General features: G+C 35.0%; 2 protein-coding genes and 1 long non-coding RNA gene across 4 annotated transcripts; 1 reads left to right on the top strand and 2 right to left on the bottom strand.

Annotated features, from left to right (window-relative positions):
- Positions 1-112: 112 nt before the first annotated feature.
- On the bottom strand, positions 113-3282 carry DFL2 (Auxin-responsive GH3 family protein). Its single transcript, XM_012996991.2, has 4 exons — positions 2805-3282; positions 2304-2405; positions 1358-2208; positions 113-832 (listed from the first exon to the last, which is right to left on the bottom strand). The coding sequence occupies exons 1-4, from the start codon at positions 3122-3124 to the stop codon at positions 285-287; spliced, it is 1821 nt and encodes a 606-aa protein (XP_012852445.2). The 5' UTR covers positions 3125-3282; the 3' UTR covers positions 113-284.
- Positions 3283-11812: 8530 nt separating this feature from the next.
- LOC105972097 (beta-glucuronosyltransferase GlcAT14A) lies at positions 11813-15429 on the top strand. 2 transcript variants are annotated; one of them, XM_088811774.1, is made up of 5 exons: positions 11813-12036; positions 12363-12913; positions 13569-13644; positions 13748-13863; positions 14693-15429. In XM_088811774.1, the coding sequence occupies exons 2-5, from the start codon at positions 12673-12675 to the stop codon at positions 15211-15213; spliced, it is 954 nt and encodes a 317-aa protein (XP_088667900.1). In that variant the 5' UTR covers positions 11813-12036; positions 12363-12672; the 3' UTR covers positions 15214-15429. The 2 variants fall into 2 exon arrangements, with proteins under 2 accessions (XP_088667900.1, XP_012852488.2); XM_012997034.2 differs by having other exon boundaries at positions 11813-12913.
- A 7828-nt stretch (positions 15430-23257) lies between these two features.
- Positions 23258-23741, bottom strand: LOC148765661 (uncharacterized). The gene is made up of 2 exons (XR_016035164.1): positions 23658-23741; positions 23258-23564 (listed from the first exon to the last, which is right to left on the bottom strand). It is a non-coding gene; the product is annotated as an uncharacterized LOC148765661 (long non-coding RNA).
- Positions 23742-24020: the final 279 nt, after the last annotated feature.

Raw genomic sequence — 24020 nt, 5'->3', positions numbered from 1 at the left:
CTGCGAGTTAACGGTAAAATGACGGAAATGACAAAAAATGTTAAATTATTAAAACACAAAAGACCAAATGTGATTTTTCTAAACATGGGGGACCGTATGTGAAATTGGTACAAACTTGAGGGATTAAAATTGCAATTTTCCCATAAAAGTTATTATTATCCAAAGTACAACTAAAATTTGGCAAATTAGTCCAATAATTGAGAAAAAATCATTACAATTTACACCTAACTAAACCAAGGTGCATGGGGGCATTTTCGTCAAACTTATTAATGCATGTCCAAAACCTACGACCCATACGAGGTACTATAAAACTTGCACACAGTACAATCATTCAGAATCCTCAAAAGAACAGGGTTTGTAGTACACCTAGGAGTTTTGAACTGGCTCAAAGCTGCCCCATTTGATATGAAATACTCCAAAATCTTTTTAAATGTTCCTCCCTCCACAATTCTAAGTTCCAATGGTCCAATTGAATTACTCTTTCTTGACACAACATACCCATGGTCAACAAATGAAGCATCCATCTCTCTGCAGCAATCCCTCAAAACCCCTTCTTCCACAGCCTCGCCCTCGATTTCCCAGTAAATTACGTAGTGGCCCGGCTGGTTTGCCACGTCAGCATGGCTAGTGAAATCGACTATTTCTGCTCTTGATGCGGATTTTCTCAGAATCTGCGAGCCCCTTTCGACGACTAATTGGAGGTCCCTCTCGGTGTTCTTGTCTATGTTTACGGTTAAGATTAGGTTCCGCCTACAAATGTAGTTGAGTTTCGGCGTGTTTCCGTAGAAACCCGCCACCTCAACCACATCTCCAAGTCTGTATCTATATAACCCTACATGGGAAATTGATAAGAAAAATTTTGTCACAAAAAAATGTAAGATAAAAATTAGGTGAAAATTAAATGTTATATTTAGCATTCTTGATAAATGCAAGTGGACATAATAAATTAGTTAGGGAAGAAATTTTGTAAGGTCTTATTATGGCACATGGTGATTTTATTTGAATTTATTAATTTAAAAAAAATATTTACTTTTCATATTCCGTACGTACAGAAGATATTAATTATTTATGACAGAAAATTGATCAGACATTAAAAAAAATATATGTATAGGGTCCTTTTGAGTCGTGGACAAACTATGTTCATATGTTTTCTTTTAGTAATTGGCCTAGTCTTAAAGTTGACAACACATGCATACACTTGAATATAGCCAAAAACTTATCTCTGCATGCAATTATACATATGGTCCCTTGTATGTATGTACTAACACCTAAAATTTAATTAATTATTGAATGGAGCTAGCTACCAATGAATTTTACTTCAATTCATTTATAAATAAATAAATAAAAAATTACGAACCTGTGAAAGTGGTGAGCACAATCTCGTATTCCTGTCCGATCTTCACACGTGACAACGGGATTGGATCGTCTTCGATAAAGTCATCACCACCCGAACACGATTTGCTGCCACATTCTTGATCATTGTTATTCCTTCTACGGAGCGGTATAAATTCGAAGTACGAAAAAGTCGGAATAACCGCGAAAGTAACTTTTTCCGGCGGTAAAAAAGGGTCGATATTAACTCCGATCCAGCTCTCGGTGGACCCATAGTCGCCACTGACAAGGGGCAATCCCCCCCCAGCATAGTGCCTAAGCTTACTCAAATACGGCTGCATCGAACCAGTCATAATCGAGTTCACATACTTTGCGTTCGGCCAAATCTCGGAAATTAATCCGGCCCAATCGTTCCCTTCAAGTTCGTTACATTTCTTTTCGACCCTCGAAGCCAAACTCGGATTCGGACGACAAGCGACGATATCAAGAACCGATTTTCTTACATCTTGGATAGTGATTCTTGAGCTAAGTGTGCCTTCTCTTAGGTCATTGCAAATCTCCCTCCAAATTTCTTGGAAGGTTCTAAAAGCTTGTACGAGGCTGTACGCGAAAGTCGAGGTTATGTATTCGATTTCGTCGGAGAAATGTAAACCTAGGAGGAGGTGGCAGTATGTGGATTGTGTGTAGTCTCCACTAGAGATAACTTCTTTCGGGCTACAAGTGAACGACTTCGTTTGTTGTTGCTTGATTTTGAACTCGTCGCTCGCGTACACGTGCGTCGTGGCGGTCCCCACGGTTACTCCTCCCTTCGTCTCGAAACGTTTGCTGCTGTATATGAATTCGAGGATTCTCCCACCTTCCCTTGTTGGATATACCCTTTTGTCATAATAATTAAATAAAATTATTATTTATAAATTAAATAATGTGACTATATATATTATATATATATTTTTTATTATATATAGAGGTACCTTGATCTATAAGCTGCTGCAAGTTTGAAAATCTGAAGAGTGGTGTTTGAGCTATGGTGAGTAAAGGGTACATACTTCTGTCTTCCCTCAGTTGTACCAGAACTAATGAATATCAAAAAAAAAAAAAAAAAAAAAAACAAATCAATAAAAGAAACCAAATTAAAAATAATTTTTTTATTTTATTTTATTTTTATTACCAAAACTAGCAAAGAATTTGAACAAGTAGTTCCCTGTTTCTTGCATTCCACTTCAAAATGGGAAGAAACATCTAATCATGTCAAATTTGTCAACTCATTGAATGTCAATAAAATTGACTGCATATAATATATATATATATATATATATATATATATATATATATATATATATATATATATATATATATATATATATATATATATATATATCAACTCATTGACTTCTTCTTTATAAGGGGCTCAAAAGAAACTTAAAGAAGATATACATAAATATATGTATGTGTATAATTATAGAGAAACAAACCTTAATGAGAGAGTAGTAATAGGTTCTTGAGTGATGAGGGGGTCGGTTTCTCCATCGGCGATTCGTTGAAGGTAAGGCTCGAAATCTGCATGGGATGAAAGTGGAACCAAAGAAGTGTAAAGGGATTCCAACGCAATTTTATCGACTTCTTTTACATAATTAATGTCTCCGAAAAATTTCTTGAGGTACTCCACTCCACAGTTTAGTTCGAGAATCCTATGAAGCGTCTCCGTTTGGACATCCCCCGCTCGACCGGCCACATCTTCGAACCACTCGATAATGTCGTTGTGGTATTCGTCGCAGCTCTTCGTACAACTCATCGTTGCCTAGTCTTGATTTCTTGATTCTAATAATGTAACAATGTGGTTAGGAATATTTGCAAAGTTTGCTTTTGTATGTGTGTATATATATATATATATATATCAAAGGATAATGTGGCTATGGATGTGAACTTGTTCTCTCTCTCTCTCTCTCTCTCTCTCTCTCTCTCTCTCTCTCTCTCTCTCTCTCTCTCTCTCTCTCTCTCTCTCTCTCTCTCTCTCTCTCTCTCTCTCTCTCTCTCTCTCTCTCTCTCTCTCTCTCTCTCTCTCTCTCATATGCACATATTTTGAAAAAGACGAGGGAAAGGAGCCCACTAGAATTTATGGATTTTAGTCATGAGCCGTTATTATCTTTGATGAGAGAGTACTTGTCCTCCAACGGAAAACGTTAATTAAATAATTAAATAATAGGGCAAATTACAGCCACCCCCTTGAGGTAAGGTCAAATTACGAAAAAACCCTTCTTTTTTGGGTAATTACAGCCACCCCTTCTTTTAAATATTTTTCAATAAAATTTCCGTAATTTGGTATTTTACAGAACCAAATCGTATATTCGGTTCGTTAAACAGTATGAAATGTTGGCGTACCGAAATCTCGGTTCGGTTTTTTACCGAATTAACATCCCTAAATTTACCTCTGGAGAGGTATTTTCGTAAGGTAATACATAGTTGAGGGGAGTGACTGCAATTACCCAAACATAAAGCGTTTTTTTCGTAATTTGACCTTAACTCAGGGGGTCGGTCGTAATTTTTTCTAATTAATATTATTTTTCTCTGGTGTAAAACTGTACGATATATTGTTGGCCACAGCACACAAGAGTACAACAACTTATCTGAAATAATATTTGACTTGTCTGAATTTTTGTGTTTTGGAGATTCTTTACCGACCTATGGATGGGGATAGTAGGAAGAGAGTGGGCCGGGCCGGGCCATAAAGAAACAATTTATTGCTTTCATATCTAACATGTAAAGTGTAAACTCAAGATTTTTTGAAAAGTTAAATCATTCAGATCTTTAATAATTATAAAATGATATATATTTTGGTCGGTTAGGGTTCTTATGAGAAAATTATGATCAAAATAAATCATGTAATTTATTTTACGATGGGTTTTTACCATGATATTATTCAGTTGCGGAGCCAGTATTCTAAATCTAGAGATTGGATAAAAAAAAAAATAGGGGGTCATAATGCTATTATAGACAATGTTTTTTTATAACTTTGTATAAAATAATAAGAATTTGATAAATGTTAGGTCCCCTTGGCCCTATACGGACTCGGCCACTGATATTATTTGAATTTTACAAATTTTAAAAACATGAATGTTTGGGAACCTTTTGTTCCTCGGAATATAATTATCTTTCTAAAATATTTTCAAAAACTTTTGTCAAAAAAATTTCAAATATTTCGCTCTCTAACAAACATGATTTGACTGTTACAGTGAAAATTGTCTCCACTAAACTACAAATTAAAATCACTTTATCTTTCAAATTCTTCTTGAAAAATACATTTTTACAACACATTTTATTGTAACTCTAGATTATTTGGCTGATTTACGATGCAACTTGAATCAACATTTACAAATATACTTTTTTGTTTTACAATAGCGAAAAATTAAATTACCAAATTAATATTTTAACACATTGTGACCGCGTTGGGAAAATGATAGACTATTATTATTGGGAATTGTTATTTGCGGTTTGAAAATTGCTATTTGCGGTTTATAACAAAACCCCCCAAAAAATACTTTATCTCTCTAAAATCCCAAAACTTCTCAAAAAATCCCAAACCCCCCCCCCCCCCCCCCAAAACGCGTAAAAGCCCTACTTGGGCGCCCATTCATGCAGTGCACACCCAAGTTGGGCGTGCAAGCTGCATTTGGGCGCCCGAGTTGGGCGTCCAGTGCAATTTTTATTTTATTTTATTATTATTATTTTTTAATGAACACCCAAGATGGGCGTTCCAACATTTTTTTGCGAAAAAAAAGCCCTACAAATCGATTTGTAGGGCTTTTTAACATGAAATTGGTTCCGTAATCGACCTACCCGATGCATATTACACATAAAAGAGTCGAAATTACATCAAAAAATCGAAGTCCAACCCTTCTTCAAGCTTGATTTCGAATTTTCGATTTTGTTTTTTTTGTTTTGCTATTTGCAGTTTTGGGGGGTTTTTGGATTTTTTAAAAAGTTTTGGGGGGTTTTGTTATAAACCGCAAATAGAAATTTTGTGACCGTAAATAGCATTTCATTTATTTAAATAGTATTATTAATTTATTGAAATTTTACTCAACAATATTTTAATTTGGACAACTAGTTAGCTGTCATAGTTAAGCCGGAGGGCCACCAATTAATTTAATTGACATATTAAATAATTTCTCTGAGTACAAAAAGCAAAATACACGTATGAAACGGACACATGAAATTTATAGCTGAAAATGAAATGTCCAACAAAAATCATTACGAAAAAAGGCACTTGTCTGAAAATGCTTGTGGTTGACGATTTAGTTCATTGATTTATTTCGATTTTCAGTTTTTTTTTTATAATTTTTTTTTAAAAATTTATTTATTTGAATCTTGAAAACTACTGATTTGACATGATTGTATCGACATGCACTGCCATTTTATACAATTTTTACGATTCAAATTTATTTAAAAAAAATAAATCATAAGCATATTATTTGAATTAAAACCAAATAAATAATGCTAATAATCATACTTAAATTATGGGTAACACCTGAGGCAAGACTTAATAATTTACAAGTCCATGTTGTATTAGTAATTACAAATAACTTATGCTATTTCTCCGTGTTACAATGACATCCTTATGGAGGTACGAGTAACAAAATTTTGAAGATTCCATGAATATTCGTTCTGAATTTTCGAATCTACACCCAAAGGATAAATGTAATATTTTATTTTACCTCATGTGTACCGTAATTTACCGATAGTTTGTTTGTTTAATAGACAATTGATTTATCCTATTAGAATTTGTAATGAACTGTTAGTTTTAGGGGACATTTGTAATTATCAATACAATAGGGGTCTATAAACTATTTAGTCTTATCTGATGGATATTTCTAATTTACACTAACTTAAATAGAATTGTTTTTCTGAAAACAATGTTTTTTTTACTAAAATAATTTTCTTGCCATCTCAATTACTAAGACCTCTCGCTAATATAAGATCTATTATGTAGTCTCAAAGGACATTTAATAAATAAATGTGAGGGTTTAGATAAAACCCATGCTAATTTAAATAAAAATGAATTAAGAACATTTTGTTGTAAATAATAATGGGGGCTATTAGTGAAAACCCCTCTTACATTATTTTAACTGAAATGATTTGTGCAGGCACCATTTAATTGTGCATGCATTTTTTTTACCATTCTTCAAAATTCAAAAGGTAAATATTCTTGCAAACTCTCTCAAACTTTTGGAGTTCGATTTCAGATCCCGACCGAGACGACAACAGGTCGGAGGTAATTTTTACATTTTTTTGATTGTTTCGTTACGTAGATTACGATTATTGATTTTTTTTTTTTTGAAAACGAAGCATCTGGTAGTACTCGCGTGATTCTACACGAGTCCAGTGGAGTTACTCGTGTAGAACCACGCGAGAAGATGAATGTATGTATGTATATATGTTTTTTTTTAATTGAAAATACGTATGTTTTGATTGAAAAAATAAAAAACAGGGGGTCGTACTCGTGTGTTATTAGGAGAACAGGGGGTTGTACTCGTGTCAAACCACGCGAGCTCATTTCATCGAGCTCGCCTAAAATCACACGAGCTCTATTTATTTTAATTTTTTTTGTTGCTCGTGTGAAAACACGCGAGCAGATCTATTGTCCTTGCGTGCCTGCACACGAGGAAAATAGATTTGCTCGCGTGTTTTCACACGAGCAACTTTTATTATTATTATTTTTTTTAATTAAATACTAATTAAATTTTTATGTTAAATTATAGATGGCCGTAGGTAGATGAATAAGTTTAATGAAACGTACGCACCGGTTTGTGTGCAACCCAACAAGAGCGCCAGCTATAGCTCACCCCGTTATTGCCCCCCGCTAGATCAGCCGTTTGCGAATGATTTAGCTCGTCTCCTACTTCCGATCGTGTACGGACATGATGGAATTGATGCGGCAGAACAATTTATGGCAATCCAGTCATAGTTACATGATTTGATGATGCCCCATGCCCAGTATCTCCATCGTACCCGGGAGGGGTCGGGGTCGTGGGGGCCCGAGGACTAGAGGTAGGGGATCGAGGATTAGACAGTAGGATGGTTACGATTGTTGTAATATTATGACTATTATTTTCCATTTTCATTGGTTCAGCATTAGGATGATGGTTACTCGGTTTTCTATTTTGATTGTGTTGAACAATTACTCGATTTTCTATTTTAATTGTGTTGAAGAACTACTCGATTTTCTATTTTGATTGTGTTGAAAAATTACTCAATTTTCTATTCATAATGTGCTCAAATATTACCCGGTTTAGTATTTTTATTAAGTTTAAACCATAAAATGAAATAATAAAAAAATTAATTATACTCGCGTAGTTTTATGCGAACAGAGAGCATGTGGTCGTGTAATTCTACGCGAGCAAATGCCCTCTGTTCGGGTAAAACTACGCGCGTGTAATTATTATTTTTTTAAATATCTACTCACGTGGTTTCACGCGAACATGTATGTTTTACTCGGGTAATATCACGCGAGCAAAACTTCCCTGTTCGTGTGAAACCACGCAAGTAGCTGTTAAAAAAAATAAAATTATTTAAAATAGAGCTCGCGTAATTTAACACGAACACAGTCTCAGTTGTCCCCTAAAATTACACGAACAAAAAAAAATCTACTCGTGTGGTTTTGCGCGAACACATAGCATGTGTTCGCGCAAAACCACACGAGTTGAAGAACAAAAAAAATGTTTATGTACTCGTGTGATATTACACGACCACATGGCACGTGGTCGTGTAGTATCACACGAGTACATGAATATCCGAGAAAAAAACGAACACGTTACCTCCGGATCTTTATTCGTTGGATCCATCTAAAAAATTGTTGATTATCTAAAATTTTTTGACTTGAATGTTCAAATTCGGGGTTTTAAAGGATTATAGGGGTTTGATTGAAAAAATGTAAAAAAGTAAAAACTCATGGTAAAAAGGTAAAAAATTATGGTAAAAAAACGCATGCACGCCAAAATAGCACCTGCGCATATGGTTCCCTTATTTTAATGAGGATGAGTCAAGCTCATTTTCCTTTATTAGCGAGAGACCCATCATTTCTTTATTCTCAAATTCACCCTCCCTCTATTCACTATCTATTATCAACTACTTTGATGCATTTTTTATTTTTTATATTTTATATTTTAATTTTAATTTTATTTATTTATTTCTTATTTAAAAAATAATAACTTAAAAAAATATTTTTAACTTTTATAATATTAAAAAACATATGCTTTTACTATTTTTTTCGGTCTTCAATTAAAACAACTATATTTCAAAAAACACCTATTATTAAAACAATTATGATTAAAACAACTATATATCAGTTTGACTATTTATCAAAATTAAATAGTGTATTATTCGCATTGTAAAATTAACTAGTTATTTAATCACCGCATGTCCAACAATTTTCATTTATCACAAATCAACTATTTGTAAAATCAACTATTTATTAAAATCAACAAAAAAGTAATAAAAACAACTATATTGATGTACGAAAACAAATATATTTTTGTAAATAACACCAACACAATTTCAACAAACAACCATCTGTTATACTATTGATTGAACACAAATTAGCTTTTAATATAGGAATTCAACTAAAAACTCCAAGTAAGAAAGTTGAGATTTGAGAATTGGGTTAAAAAAAAAATCAGAGAAGAAGAACAACAATAACAATGAAACAATGTTAGCGGTGGTCTCTATTGAAACCTCAGATGCAATATCAACCCTAGAGCCGCTGCATAGTCTCGTTACTCTTCCTAACGAAAACTCTAGCGCCACCTTTGACGAGAGGATTCTAGGGGGTGAAGACCGCTTTCCTTCCGTGGCGGTGGATTTTTTTTCCAAATTTCAATCCAATTCCTTTTAACCAAAATCAATTTAAGTCACCACCCCCAAAACCAATTTAAGTCACCACGCACATAAGAAAGAAGAATTTGACCAAAACTTACTAACCCAAAACAAACCACACTTGTTCGACGCCTGCTACAGACTTAGACGGCGCTCGGCGGTGGCGACATGCAACAACGTGGATAGAATCATGTTTAAATATTTTTTTTAATATATCTTTTGAGTATTTATAAATAACATTTCAATATATATTAAACTAATTAAAAAACCAACTTATTTCTAAGTTATCTCCGATTAATCACCGCCACAATAATTTATCGTGCGGTACTCCCTAACCGCCTCCCTCGAACCCAATAGCCTCTTTTTACAACATTGCTTAAAATAACTAGTTTAAATAAGTCATGTTACAACATGTTCAAAAAAACTCAACGTGTCATTTTAAGGGTTATTACACTTGCACCACTAAATATGCATATACTTCTTAAATTTCAAATAATTTGAAAGAAAAAAAAAAAGAGTGGTCAAGAAAAAAAAATATAAAGTTAAAGTCAACATTGGTTGTTATTGGGTGAATACAAGAAAAACGGTCAGTCAACGGGTCAATTAACGAAATCGTAACATCAGAATTTCTAATTATCAATTGGTGTGTAGATTTAGAAATAAAATAAAATATTTAATGGTATTTTTATTTTTATTTTGGGTTTTTTTGAGAATATGAAAATCAAGATAGATAATGGCCAAATGAGAAAAGTAAAAGGGTTAATTTCACTAACATCCCCTATAATAATAGAAAATCTACATTTACCTTCTACTATGAAAATCTTTAATTACCCCCATGAATCACATTTTATACCAACTATGCCCTTTCTTATTATTTTCTCCCCTTCTCGTTTTTCCGTTTCCGTTTCTATATACAAGACAAGTCTATACTTCATTATAGTGATTTTTAGAGTTATTTTTTACACTAAATATTATTTTCTATTATTGATTCAAAAAGTTTTACAATGATATTAACATTTAAAATAAAACTTACACTTCTCAAAATTTGATTATTTTATTCATATAGATTTATTAGGGCGTATTATTTTGATTAAAGAAATATAATAATCAAAATTAATAATAAAATATATAATAAGTTATACTCTGAAAAGATAAATTGCCTACATTTGAAATTTATCAGATGAAATTTAAAATTAATTTATATGTATATAGTTTAATACAAAGAAAAAAGAACATTATATTTTTTTTTCTAAAGATCGGAACGAAAATTGAGTTTGTAAAATAAATTATAGTTGATAATAAAGACATGTATTTAACTCAAGGAAAAGGGGGCAACTAAAACAAATCCCAATTTTTTCTCACTTCAATACCTCAAAGTTTAAAACCATTTTTTATAGAAGTTTTTACAACTTTTTCTTAGTTTAAAGGGCAAATTACCAAAACCCCCCTGAGGTAAGGCTGAATAACGAAAATCCCCCCCATGTTTGCGTAATTACGAAAATCCCCCTGAGGTATGTTGTCATCTTACAAATTCCCCCTACGGTGTTACTTCTGACGGAATCTTTTTGATTCCATGGAATATTCCTCCGAAAATGACATTCTTGCCCTTGAGGGGTAATTGTAAGCATATTAATTACTTAGGGGGTAAATTGTAATGTATTTAAAAAATGTAGTTATTTTAATTTTAAAACTATAATGTATTTCTTCATTTTATAATTATTAAAAAGATAAAATGTATATAAAATAATTAAAGATAACATTAAAAGTTTTTATTTCTTTTTTAATTTTTTTATATATTTTTTTATTCAATAAAATCGAGGTTACGTATTTTTGAAATACTCTCGTATTTCTTATTTTATGCTACAAATATTTTTAATAGTTTTTTAATATTATGGTAATTGTCAATGTTTTATTATATTTTTTCGTCAAAAGTAACACCGTAGGGGGGCTTATAATACTTAAAAAACGTAGTTATTTTAATTTTAAAACTATAACGTATTTCTTCATTTTATAATTATTAAAAATATACAAAAAGAATATATAAAATAATTAAACATATCTTGTAACATAATTTTTTTTACTTGTTTTGTATTTTTTTTTATATATTTTATATTTTTTTATTCAATCAAAACGAGTTTACATATTTTTGAAATATTCTCGTATTTCTTATTTTACGGTAAAAATATTTTTAATAATTTTTAATATTTGTTTAATTATATTTCAATTTTAAACAAACGAAATGTAAAAAGTATATATTAAATACAAATAAATCATAATATTCCATTGAGGGGGATTTTCGTAATTACGCCTTACCTCAGGGGGGTTTTCGTAATTTGTCTTTTTTCTTTTATTTTTTACATATTTAACAGAAGGGTATAATAGACTTTTCACGTTTTCTGTTAAAAAAAATTGGTCAACCGTTAGTCAAGGGGGATTTTCGTAATTACGCAAACATGGGGGGGATTTTCGTTATTCAGCCTTACCTCAGGGGGGTTTTGGTAATTTGCCCTAAAATTAACCAAAGTAAAAAACGAAACTCGGTGAGTCACCCACCCGTGTTATTTAAAGCTTGTCGGAGAATTTTGTCAATTTTATTACTAAAATCCCAAAGCGATTACCCCACTACCATAAATTTAGCTTTACTAACCTGAATCAAAATATAATCAAACCCCCTTAATTTAATTAGATTTTGCTGTTAATAATTCAAAACCCACACCTTAAGCAATCTGTCCAGCTAACCCCAACTTTACTCTTTTTTTCTTGTCCGAAAAATTCACAGCGGCCCCCCCTCCACCGCTCGCCCCCTGTTCTTCCATTTCTTGAGCTCTCATAACTGTAAGCCAATTCATCAATTTAATTTAATTTGTTCAAGAAGGGTAGGGTTTTGATTTCTTGAAAAAAGATTCGATTTTTATTTTTAGGGCTTTGTCATAGTAGTATCAATCGAACTTGTTATTTTATGGTCTGATGATTGGATGTAAGAGAAGTTGTTTTGTGAGCTGAAATTAGAAAAAAAAAGCTCAGATTTTTCCCGTTCATGGTTTCTATCGAAAGCACTTTTCATTCAAAAAGCACTTTTAGCATAGAAAAAGCTGCTTCTTCGGCTTTTGTTCAGTAGTTATGAGGAAGAATGTTAATTCTCACTCGGTAAGGTTATTAAGTGACAGAAGATGGAAAACCCCGTTCTTTATCAGTTTCCTCGTTTCGATCACTCTATTCACCGCCACGATTTTCGGGCTATACTCGTCGCCCAACAGCCAAGACCGTTTACAATCGTTTGAAGATTCCGAGAACTCCGAAGGGTACTTCGTGGAATCCGATTTGGAGAAAGAATCGTTTCAATCGATTCAAGAATCGCCGTTGGAGCCGCCGAGGCTCGCGTATCTAATATCGGGCACGAAAGGCGACAGCCAAAGATTGATTAGGACTCTGCGAGCCGTGTACCATCCGAGGAATCAGTATATTCTCCACATGGATCTCGAGGCTCCCCCGAGGGAGAGGTTGAATTTGACGAATTCGGTGAAGAGCGACCCCACGTTTAGCCGTGTGGAGAATGTGCGCGTGATGGCTCAGTCGAATTTGGTTACCTACAAGGGTCCCACAATGATCGCGTGTACGTTACAAGCGATTGCGATTTTGCTGAAGGAGAGCTTGAATTGGGATTGGTTTATTAATCTCAGCGCTTCCGATTATCCGCTCGTGACTCAAGATGGTTAGTTTTGCATTTCTTTATTATCGAAAGAATGAATTTTTGACTTTGTAGACAACATTTTGTACCTTGTTTAATTGGTTGTATCGTATATGAATTACTATTTTACGAGGGATAAGGTTATTTTTAAGGGTAAATTACCCCTGAGGTAAGGTCAAATTACGAATAAACTCTTCCTGTTTGGGTAATTATAACCACCCCTCAACTATGAATCTTCTTACATGTCCACTTTTACGGTGTCAAATTGAACATAATCTAGAAGATTCCGTGGAATGTTATCAAGTTTGTACTCGTTTTGTGCAAAAATGCAATTTCTGATGCACCACAATATGATATTTATAAGCCAAGAGACACATCTTATGATCATCTTGTTTCAAAATGTGGAGCTCGAATGAGATATAGCGGGTACAAACGGGAGAATATTCCACATAATGTAGAAGATTCCATAATCTAGGATATTCCACATAATCTAGAAGATTCCATTAAATTTGTCACCGCATTAAATTTGACACTGCAATGATGGATTTGTAAGTAGATTCATAGTTGAGGGGTGGTTGTAATTAACCAAACATGAGGGGTTTTTTCGTAATTTGGACTTTACCTCAGGGGTGGCCGTAATTTACTCTATTTCTAGTGAGCAATTTTTTTTATTGTGCAGATTTGCTCTATGCTTTGTCAAATGTGTCCCGGAATATCAACTTTATCGAGCATACACCGATACATGGATGGAAATTGTACGGTACCTTGATATTCAATTATTAAAGGCTTACTCTCATTATTTTCATTTAAATCAGAAGAATTAATGGTTTTCATGATTGATTGTAATATCTGTTTTAGGAGCCAGAGAGTAAAGCCTATCATAGTCGATCCAGGTCTTTACTTATCTAAAAAATCGGATATTTATTGGACTACTCAACGGCGCTCGATACCGACATCTTTTAAGTTATTTACAGGTGAGTTTATACCTAGAAATTACACGATTTTGCAATCGTTAGACCGTTAATTTGAAGAAAAAAAAATAGAATGTCTCGTGTTGAAATATTCGGGTCGTTTTTTGATGTATAGCATTTCTATTAACAAGGTAGTTCATTCCGGGCTAGCATAGTTATAAGTATATGTTGAATTGTTTTCGTCGCATGTTAGTGTAAAATGACGAGAGTATTTGTAAAGGAGGCGATAATGTGGGTGTGTAAAAATACGAGAAGAATCTCATAATTACTCGATAAACACGAGTGAGAGATGATCATATATACTGATTGAGTTGCAACTTTTCAGAGTTTCGTTAGTATTAGACTACGAAGTTCTTGCTTATATTTCAATTTAATAGATCTAAAAAAAAGCTAAGTTAAGATTGTGTAGTAATTCGGGTCGAGTTTGGAGTAAATATCCTTCATGTCAATATTCTTGACTAAAATACGGACTCTTTTTTTTTTTTTTTTTTTTTTTTTATTTTATTTATATTTATTTACTTTTGTTTACTAATGGCTCGACTAACCCCGGACACTTGACAAATCTTGATGATAGTCATAATTCCTTAACAAAGCCTTTGCACATTGTGAAACTACAAATTTCTTGCCTTAGGCCTCGTTTGGCTGGTAAGATTAGCCATGGTTAGTTAAATAATTGGACATTTTTAGATGTTTGGTAAGTCCAATAATTTTTTCGGGTCGCCCCGCAACTGTGGGGATAGTGACTACAATTTTGACTAATTGAGTGTCTATAAAGATTGGGGAAAATTATCTCATAAATAATGTCTTTTTTTTTTTTAATAATTCCACGCAGGATCGGCTTGGGTGATGCTAACTCGATCGTTCGTAGAATACTGCATATGGGGGTGGGACAATCTCCCCCGAACAATACTAATGTACTACACAAACTTCGTCTCATCTCCGGAAGGCTATTTCCACACTGTTATTTGCAACACCGAACACTTCCGGCACACCGCGGTGAATCACGACCTACACTACATTGCTTGGGACACGCCACCTAAGCAGCACCCGAGGCTGCTCACGATGAAGGACTTTGCCAAGATGACCAACAGCAGCTCACCTTTCGCTAGGAAGTTTCCAAAGGATGACCCGGTTTTGGATAAGATCGATAGGGAGCTGCTCGGGCGAAATGACCGATTTGCCCCCGGTGCGTGGTGCGTGGGGAGCGCCGCGGGCTCGGCGGATCCTTGCTCCGTGAGGGGTGATGACTCAGTGTTTAGACCGGGACCCGGTGCGGAGAGGTTGAAGGAGCTTGTTAAGACGTTGTTGTCGGATGATTATCGGAGTAAGCAGTGCCCTTCCTCACAAGGGTGACGGTTTTTTCTTTTTTCTTTTTTTCTTTTTTTCTTTTTTTTCTTTTTCTTTTTCATACACATGATTTATAGAAACTGTTTGCAATTTTTCGAAGCAAGTGGTGGTCTTCTTTAACCGGGGGTGGGTTGGAAAAATGTACATTAATGTGTTGAACAGAATCTTGTACAATGTAGAATTTTGTAATTTTTTTTTTTAATGTAAAAAATCTATTTTTAATGTTAAGGTTTTTTAATTTGACATACCCTTAGGCCTTAGGCCAATTGAAATACCTAAACTACTTTTGCTAAATCAGTTTTAAAACCTATCCACTCTCAGATCAAAATTTCTGGCCAAATATGTTTCTGGGTGATGATTGTGCTTTTCGGAGGAGTCATAACTTTCTTTCTGGCGGTTGGAATTCGATGATTTAACCGCTGTTGGATTCCTTTTGTTGGGCTCTTTCTTTTGATGGTGATTCCATATGTTTTGAGGCTTTGGATCTATTTTTGCAATTGTTCTACAGTTCACGCGTATTTCAATGACGACAGGTCTTTTTCAAGTCACAACTTTCTCTTTGGTTGTCGGAATTTGATGGTTTAACTATCATTGAATTCCTCTCGTCGAGCTCTTTCTTTTGATGGTAGTTTCATATGTATTGGAGCTCTGGATATGTTCTGGTGGTCGTTTTAGAGTTCGCGTCTATTTCGACGACGACAGTTTTTCTTGGAGATGTAATTTGTCTTCTAGCTGTCAGAATTTAACGGGTTATTTACTGTTGGATTCCTCTTGTTGAGATTTGCCTTTTGGTGTTAAGTTTGTTCAATTTTGACAGTCCTGTTTGTTTTTGTAATTTTTTTTCATTCAACATTTTTTTGCTAACTGCTCTATAATTTAAATTGAACAACACAATATTGTATGCAATCTTACTAGTATTGTCTCCTCGAACTACACAATCAAAGATTTTTTTTGTTTGGTTTTAGAATACATCTTAATGGAAGCCATTGATCTTCTCTGTTAGAATCCGCTGGATTCTGACTATATAAGGAACACTTGTTGAAAACGTGTTTCTCAAGATAAGGAAGTTTCCTTAGAGTTTTAAATTCTTATTTTGTCATTAATTTATTAATATTATGAGTTATTTTATAACAAGGAATTTCCTTGTTTTACAACTCTCGTTCCTTCCGTAATATATGACTCTAACCCTAACGGCCTCTATTCCTTGTTGGGCTCTTATTCACCAAAAGGGAGTATAAATATATGTGCACAGTCGTGTTTACGGTCGTCCTTTATGTGAGAGAGAAATATAATTTCTTCTCTTTTCGTTTTGGTTGCTCTTTATATTTGGTATTGCTCGAGAAGAAAAACGTATTTAAGGTTTGCTTCTTTCACGCGAAAAGAAGGTTTGTTCTTCGGGAGGAGAGCTTAGAAGATCTCGGGAGGAGGTCGATCCGCCGATTGAGGGATTCAACGTTGAAGGGATTTCAACCGTGCGGAGCAAATGACGTGGTGCAAACTGAAGATTTATAATTCAGAGTAAAATACAAGAACGGCGTCAACAAAGAGGGAGTCTTTGTATTTTGATTAAGTACTACTATTGTATTCGTAAAACTAAAATTAGTAAATTTCATTTGCACGTCCTCGTGGATGTAGGGTACAATTGTATCCGAACCAAATGAAAATTTGTGTCTTTTATTACTGTTTCATTAAATGTTGCAACTCTTCGTAAAACAGTATCTGAAACTGAATCTAAGATTAATCCGACACAAATAAATAATTAATTTGCATGAAATAATTATAACAATTGGCATCAAGAGCCTGTCACTAAATACATCTAGTGAGATTTTGGGAACTAATAATTCTTATTTTGTGCAGATATTAGCTTCAACTACTCGTCCACACCCCCCCCCCCCCTTCTAATCGGTTCCAACTACTCATACTGGAAGTCAAAATGAAGATGTTCATCAAATCCATAGATGAGAGAGCATGGCACGCCATCAGAACTGGTTGGACACCTCCAATGATCAAAGAAGAAGACAAAGCGGAAGTGATCAAACCAGAAGTATATTGGAGCGATGGAGAGATATTACTCGCAAACTACAACTCAAGAGCCTTATACGCAATCTTCAGTGGTGTGGACAATAATCAATTATAACTGATAGCATCATGTGAAATAGCAAAAAGAGCTTGGGAAATCCTCCAAGTAACATACAAAGGGACGTCAACTGTTAGGACATCCAAGTTACAGATGCTGGCCACCAGATTCGAAAATCTAAGGATGGAGGAGAATAAGACGATCACTGATTTTCATGCTAAACTATGTGATATCTCCAACGAATCATACGCACTCGGTGAACCTTACTCAGAAAACAAACTAGTGAGGAAAGCAATGCGTTCACTATTGTTCATCTCTTTCAGTTTTTTTCCTTTTTTTTTTTTTTTTTTTTTTTTTTCTGTTCTCTCTCTACTTTGGTTTTTTTTTTTTTTTTGGCTTCTATCTTTGCAGACCAACAATCACCACCATCGGGAAACGCGTGACCACCGCCACTCCGTCCTCTTCCTCGACGGCTAAAGCCACGCGTCGCTCCCTAAGGACTCCGGCGCACACACCTCCGGTGAATCCACCGCCCACTCGCCGCTCCAGTCGCCGTCTACTGTCGGGGTCCCTTCAATGGCTATGCCCCTCCGGTTTATCGAGGCTCCGCTCTTCCTCACGCCTGCCTCAGATTCCAATTTTGGGAATTTGCCAATCGTCTTGGCCTCTAGGGTTTCTTCACCCTCATCGCCGCCCGTTGCACCGCCGTCGCCGCCCATCACACCGCCGTCGCCATCCACTTATTCTCCACCATCGCCGCCCATTTCACCACCCATTCATTCTTCGCTGCTGCCATCTCCTCAGACACCACCGCCGTCGCCGTCTGTCCAACCGTCGCCACCACAGTCTCCATCACCACCGGCGTCACCACCGCAGCCACCTAAGTCTTATGTAAACAAGAGCAAAGGCAAGGCCCTTGATAATGAGAGGTATGTCCCATTTTCCGCTTCTGGTGCACCGCCACTCCGTCGCACACGCCGGCGAGCACCTCCACCAGTAAATGATGATGCCTCGTGCTCTGCTGCACCTTCTGCCGCTGCCACTTCTGATCCGGATCCGGTGCTTCCTATCTCTGCTGCTGACGCTTTCAATGCCCAGTTCTTTCTCCGAGCAAATCAAACCCGATGGATGATTTGGGTTCCCCCCTGTGGATGATCCGGGTTCTCCCCTTTATGAGCAAGGGCAGTGAAACAGGCAAGTTTTTGTCGAAGTTCTTCGGCACGAGCAACAACGGACTTGTATTCCGCAGAAATGTGTGCCACGGATTCTGAAAGTGCAGGTGCTGGGATAGTAGGGGAGACCGTCCGACGAGACTTGACGGAGGTCGAAGTTGCAGTCGGGCGACACGGCAGATCGTCCACTTGTGGTACGCGCCGTGGATCAGAAGTGGGGTCCACGATCTTTGAGGAAATAGAGAGCGGGAGTGGAAGAGATGAGACTGCATTTCGCCGATTGCGAACATAACCTTGATTGCACAAAAGACGAAATATCAGAGACGGAAACGGAAGAGCAAAAGTCGTGGACTGGGAGTCAGCCTCAACAATTATTTCCTCGAACAAAAATTGGTCCAAGTCAAACACAGTGGTAGTGCCAATGTAGTAAAGAAGAAGACCCCGTCTTCTAGTCAAAGATCCTGATGGGCAGTTAGAAACCAATTGGCGGTACCAATCGAGAAGAGAATCATGTAAGTCATGGTGAGGTCGGTCGTTTTAAGAGGCCACGAACCCGATTTACCCCAGTGAGAGTAGAGATCAAATCGGTGTCAGCAACATGTGGGGCCACAATACCAACCGTGTTGAGATAAAAAAAGGCAGCAATACGAGTAGTGTTGAACTCATAAACTCGTTTAGAAACATAGACTCTTTCATAGAAAGGACTTCTACAATCAGACACCGCACTTGTCAGATTTGCATAAAATTCGTGAATGATTTGACTCTCAAAATGTTCAATCCGAGACACGGTCTAAAAAATCCCAGCACGGCGCAACAAATTTGTAATCCCAAAATCATCAAAGTTAGGCCCCAACGTGCGTTGGGGAACAAGAGCACGCTGACTTACCAGAGACTACCGGGTTTGATTTGCTCGGAGAAAGAACCGAGCATTGAAAGCGTCAGCAGCAGAGATAGGAAGCACCGGATCCAGATCAGAAGTGGCAGCGGCCGGCAGAAGGTGCATCAGAGGTCTTAGAGTAGAATACAAGAACGACGTCAATAAGGAGGGAGTCTTTGTATTTTGATTAAGTCCTACTATTGTATTCGTAAAACTAAAATTAGTAAATTTCATTTGCAGGTCTTCGTGGATGTAGGGTACAATTGTATCCGAACCACATTAAAATTTGTGTCTTTTATTACTGTTTCATTAACTGTTGCAATTCTTCGTAAAACAATATCTGAAACTGAATCTGAGATTAATTCGACACAAATAAATAATTAATTTGCACGAAATACTTATAACATTTTCATTTGAAGGTGCCAAAATCTGATTGAAATTGTAGGCGAATTTGGAGAATTTGACATATGTTTCAAGTTATAGTCGACTACATACTAAACATTACTATAGTTATGTATAGTAACCTTTAGTAACATATACTGACAAATGTGTGTTTGTGTTTTTCGATCTTGTATTTGTTGGTTACCAGTTGATTTATAATATTAATTTTAAATTGTGAATTTTGTTGATGTTGGTGATTTTAATTTTTTTTTTGGTATAAATAAGTGGTGATATTCGTGAGGGTACATAATTGATCGACAATAATGTTGGGGCAAAACGAAAGAACTCCCGTGTGCTTGCAAACGAAAGAAAATAACTACAAATAAAGATATATATATATATATATATATATATATATATATATATATATATATATATATATATATATATATATATATATATATATATATATATATATATATATATATATATATATATATAATTTAGGGTCCATTTGATATACACCCATAGAATGGAAAATATATAGGGATAGGTCCACTCCTAAAATTCTTCCTTTGAGATATAACCTGGAGAGGCAAAAATACTATTGTGCCCTTAAATGCAATTTTCGCCCAACTGCATTCAGTATTTTTGCCCCTGCATTCAGCATAATACCCAACTGCATGTAGCATTTTGGGCATGCATTTATCATTTTTATAGATTTTTTTAATAAAAAATATAAATGTTTATTTTATTATTATTTTTTATATATACCATATTTTGTATTTTTTTTTATTTATTTATTTTTTATTTTTTATTTTTTTTATTTTTTTAATTTTTTTAAATTTTAAATTTTTTTTTAATCATTTAAATTTTTTTTTTTTTTGATAAATTTACTGTACTGAAATTGACTACACATGACTATAGTATACCACAGTCATGTATAGTTATACCCCAAAATTAATCTACACCAACAACAAAATTCACAAATTTTAATCTTGATATTAAAAATCAACTAACCCAAAAAAAACAAAAAACACAATCACATGCATATAATCTTCAAATCATGAACACGCATTACTATACATTAAAAAACACATAACATACTTATAACTATATGTTGCTACACGTGACTGTAGTTGTATACAATTATCTATAGTTATATACGTGGCATAAGTCTCGAGTACTATAGCATGAATGCAACTTGACATGGCACTTCTCTGCATCTTATTCATTGCATACTTGCATCGCATAATGTTATACAAAGCAAAACATGTGACAAAAAATACAAGTTAAAGAAAACGAAGAACAAAATGGAACAAGCAAATTACATTACATGAAAAAATACAAAAAAACAATGAAAGACATTTTTTTGATAAATTTACTCTGGTGAACTATAGTCACAAGTAGTTATGTGCATTATTGTTACTGCATATGACTAGATATGACTATATGTAGTCAACTATAGTCACATGTAGTTATGTTCATTCTTGTTACTACATGTGACTATATATGACTACACGTACCTGACCACATGTGACTATATATGTATATAAATAAAATTCATCTACATGTACCACCAAAAAGTTCACAATTGAATGACGAATAGAACAATGTAGTTGAAAAAAATAATATATTTACTTACTGTAGTGAAATTCTATCATAGAAAATCATTTGATTTGTTGTATTTTCTTGAGACTGAATTAATGAGATGACAAATAAAATCAGATAATAAAAAGTAAGAATCAATGAGGTATGCATACATATAATTTAGAATTGTAGGTATGTATATGTAGAGTAGAATTTTAATTTAAAAAAAAAAAAAACAAAGCAGAATCTTATATATAACTATAAATAACAATTTTTATTACAAATATCAATTGAAAAAACACAGTTATGTGCATATGTTACTGTATATTACTATATGTTACTACATGTAACCATAGTTATGTATAGTAATGTGCAATAGTATAACCATCCTCTTTTTATCTTGGTGTCCATCTCTATGTAATTCCACAGGGCCAATCATCGGCACACCACACAAATTCATCAAGCAAAACAATGCATCGAGCAAAACAATTCATGAAGCAATAATTCATTTTATTACAGGAAAAACAAATACCTAAAAAATTGGGTAAATCATCAATTCTAATTTTTTCACATAGTTCGAATTTAATACAAGTGCCTAACATCGATCCATGAAACAAACAAAAATTACAACAAATTACCTCATATTTTTCAAGGAACGAGTTCCAATCTTACCAAGCCAGAAACTCGTGCGGAGGAATACAGATTCCGTTCGTCGATTGCGGCCGGAATACGGATCCTATTCTCCGGCAATACAAACCGTCGTCGAAATACAGATCCCGTGCAGCGGCGGCAGACGACGGCAGAGGGAGCAGCGTCGGCGGGCGGCGACGGCGGAGGGAGAAGCGGTTGCGGGCGACGGCGGCGGAGGGAGCAGCGGCTGCGGGCGGCAGCGGGGGAGCAACAACGGTGGGCGGCGCAAGTTGGGGAGAAGCAGAGGTGGGTCACAGAGAGAGAGATTTAGAGAGAGAAGAAGAGAAATAGGGGGGAGAGATATCACGTGGATAGAGAGAGTGAGTTAGACAGAGAAGAAGAGAAAGTGGTTGGAAAGATGAAACGGCTGAATGAGTAGGAGAGAAAAAACTAGGGTTTGAATTGAAATTAAAAGGGTAAAACAGGTAACTCAAGTTGTTCAGGGGTCTCACTAATTAAGAATATAATTTGAGTTTTTGACTAGGGAATAGGGATGGCAAAAAAACCCGAACCGCTAGCTATCCGCGGTTACCCGCTCCATTTAAAACCCGTTACCGAAACCATTAGGGTTTGGTAACGGTTTTGGTAAAAGAAAAGAAAACCGTCATGGTTTTGGTATGGTTCTGGTTTTACCTTTACGGTCATGGGTACCCGACCATTTAATATATATATATATATATATATATATATATATATATATATATATATATTAATTCAACAACATGAATAAAAAAGTTGGCAAAATTTTAAAGAAAGTATTAAATAATTTATGGAGGATATATTTGTATAAATTTTTTTTTCCCCTCTTTTCTGAGAATTACTTAAACATTATCGGACCTAAAATTATTTTTTATTACCATAATTTAAATGGTAAATGAGTATCCGTGGGTAACTGGATATTCGTGGTATATGGTTCTGGTATTTCCATTAACTTTTTAAAAGGGTTTGGTATGGTCATTGTTTGAGTTATATTAAATGGTAATGGTTCTGGTCAGGGGCGTACCCATGCCTATGTCTGGGGTGGCCCCCGCTCCCCAAGATTTTTTTTAAGCTGTTTTTTTTTTTTGGTATTAATGTATTAGTTAATGCACTTTCGCCCCCTCAAACTTTTAATTTTGTACACTTTAGTCCTCAAAAACAAAAAAAAAATCTCTCTTAAATTACCCCTATATTTCAGCCCCCCTAGAAAACCCCCCTGGATCCGCCCCTGGTTCTGGTATTGCACATTTTCGAGGGTACCCACTCCGTTGCCATCCCTACTAAGGAAGAAAAATCTATAGGACCTATTCATATATATTTTCAAAACTAGGGGTATCCCATATTTTCCCTATAAACAAACACTTTTTATTAAAGAAAACAGTGAAAATGCTAAATGCATGACAAAAAATACTAAATGCCGGTGGCGCAAATGTTGATGAAGTGAGACTTGAGTTTTTCAATATTGGCAAAATTTGGAAGGAAACTCAAACGAAGTGGTCAGACAAGAACCAGAAGGTGCGGGCGGTCGGGGCGGCGGCGCTCCTCCCATTGCTCAGTTAACGCGGCGGCGTTCACACGCATTTGCTGCAAACTTCAAGCACACACAATATAATTATTTTTGCAGTTTGTTTAATTTTCCCAATAAAAATAAATAAATAAAATAATCTGAAGATGACAAATGTACATTAAATGCATGAACATGCGGTGAATCAACGTCCTCTCTTCTTCATGTATTGATCAATTCCCCATTCTTTGTTTCCTCCGCCCCGCCTGATATATACATATATAATATATAGTACATACATATTCATAATATAGGGTGTATTACAAAAAATACCCCCACTTATTCGTAATCACAAAAAATCCCATGAGGTTTGTTTCCGTCTTACACCAAAACCCCTCACGCTGTGACTTCTCACGGAATTTTTTTGTTGTTTCTAGTTTATACAATTTCAGATTTTTTTTTATTTATTTCTCACCACTTAACAGAAGGTATAATAGACCGTACATATCTTCTGTTAAAAAATTCGATCAACAGTTCATCAGA

The sequence above is a fragment of the Erythranthe guttata genome, chromosome 13, assembly GCF_056151865.1.
Source record: "Erythranthe guttata isolate IM_541 chromosome 13, IM_541, whole genome shotgun sequence".
NCBI classification, from domain to species: Eukaryota; Viridiplantae; Streptophyta; class Magnoliopsida; order Lamiales; family Phrymaceae; genus Erythranthe; species Erythranthe guttata.
Note: the sequence above shows the minus strand (reverse complement) of the source record. Positions and strands in the feature narration are given on the sequence as shown.

Excerpts from the sequence above, each read along its gene's own strand:
- DFL2 (XM_012996991.2), bottom strand. The coding sequence starts at position 3,124 with ATGAGTTGTACGAAGAGCTGCGACGAATACCACAACGACATTATCGAG. Across the intron at positions 2,209-2,303 it reads GCAGCAGCTTATAGATCAAG|GGTATATCCAACAAGGGAAG; the intron begins GTACCTCTATAT and ends TTATGACAAAAG. Across the intron at positions 833-1,357 it reads TGTGCTCACCACTTTCACAG|GGTTATATAGATACAGACTT; the intron begins GTTCGTAATTTT and ends TTTCCCATGTAG.
- LOC105972097 (XM_012997034.2), top strand. The coding sequence starts at position 12,322 with ATGAGGAAGAATGTTAATTCTCACTCGGTAAGGTTATTAAGTGACAGA. Across the intron at positions 13,645-13,747 it reads CCGATACATGGATGGAAATT|GAGCCAGAGAGTAAAGCCTA; the intron begins GTACGGTACCTT and ends TATCTGTTTTAG. Across the intron at positions 13,864-14,692 it reads ATCTTTTAAGTTATTTACAG|GATCGGCTTGGGTGATGCTA; the intron begins GTGAGTTTATAC and ends AATTCCACGCAG.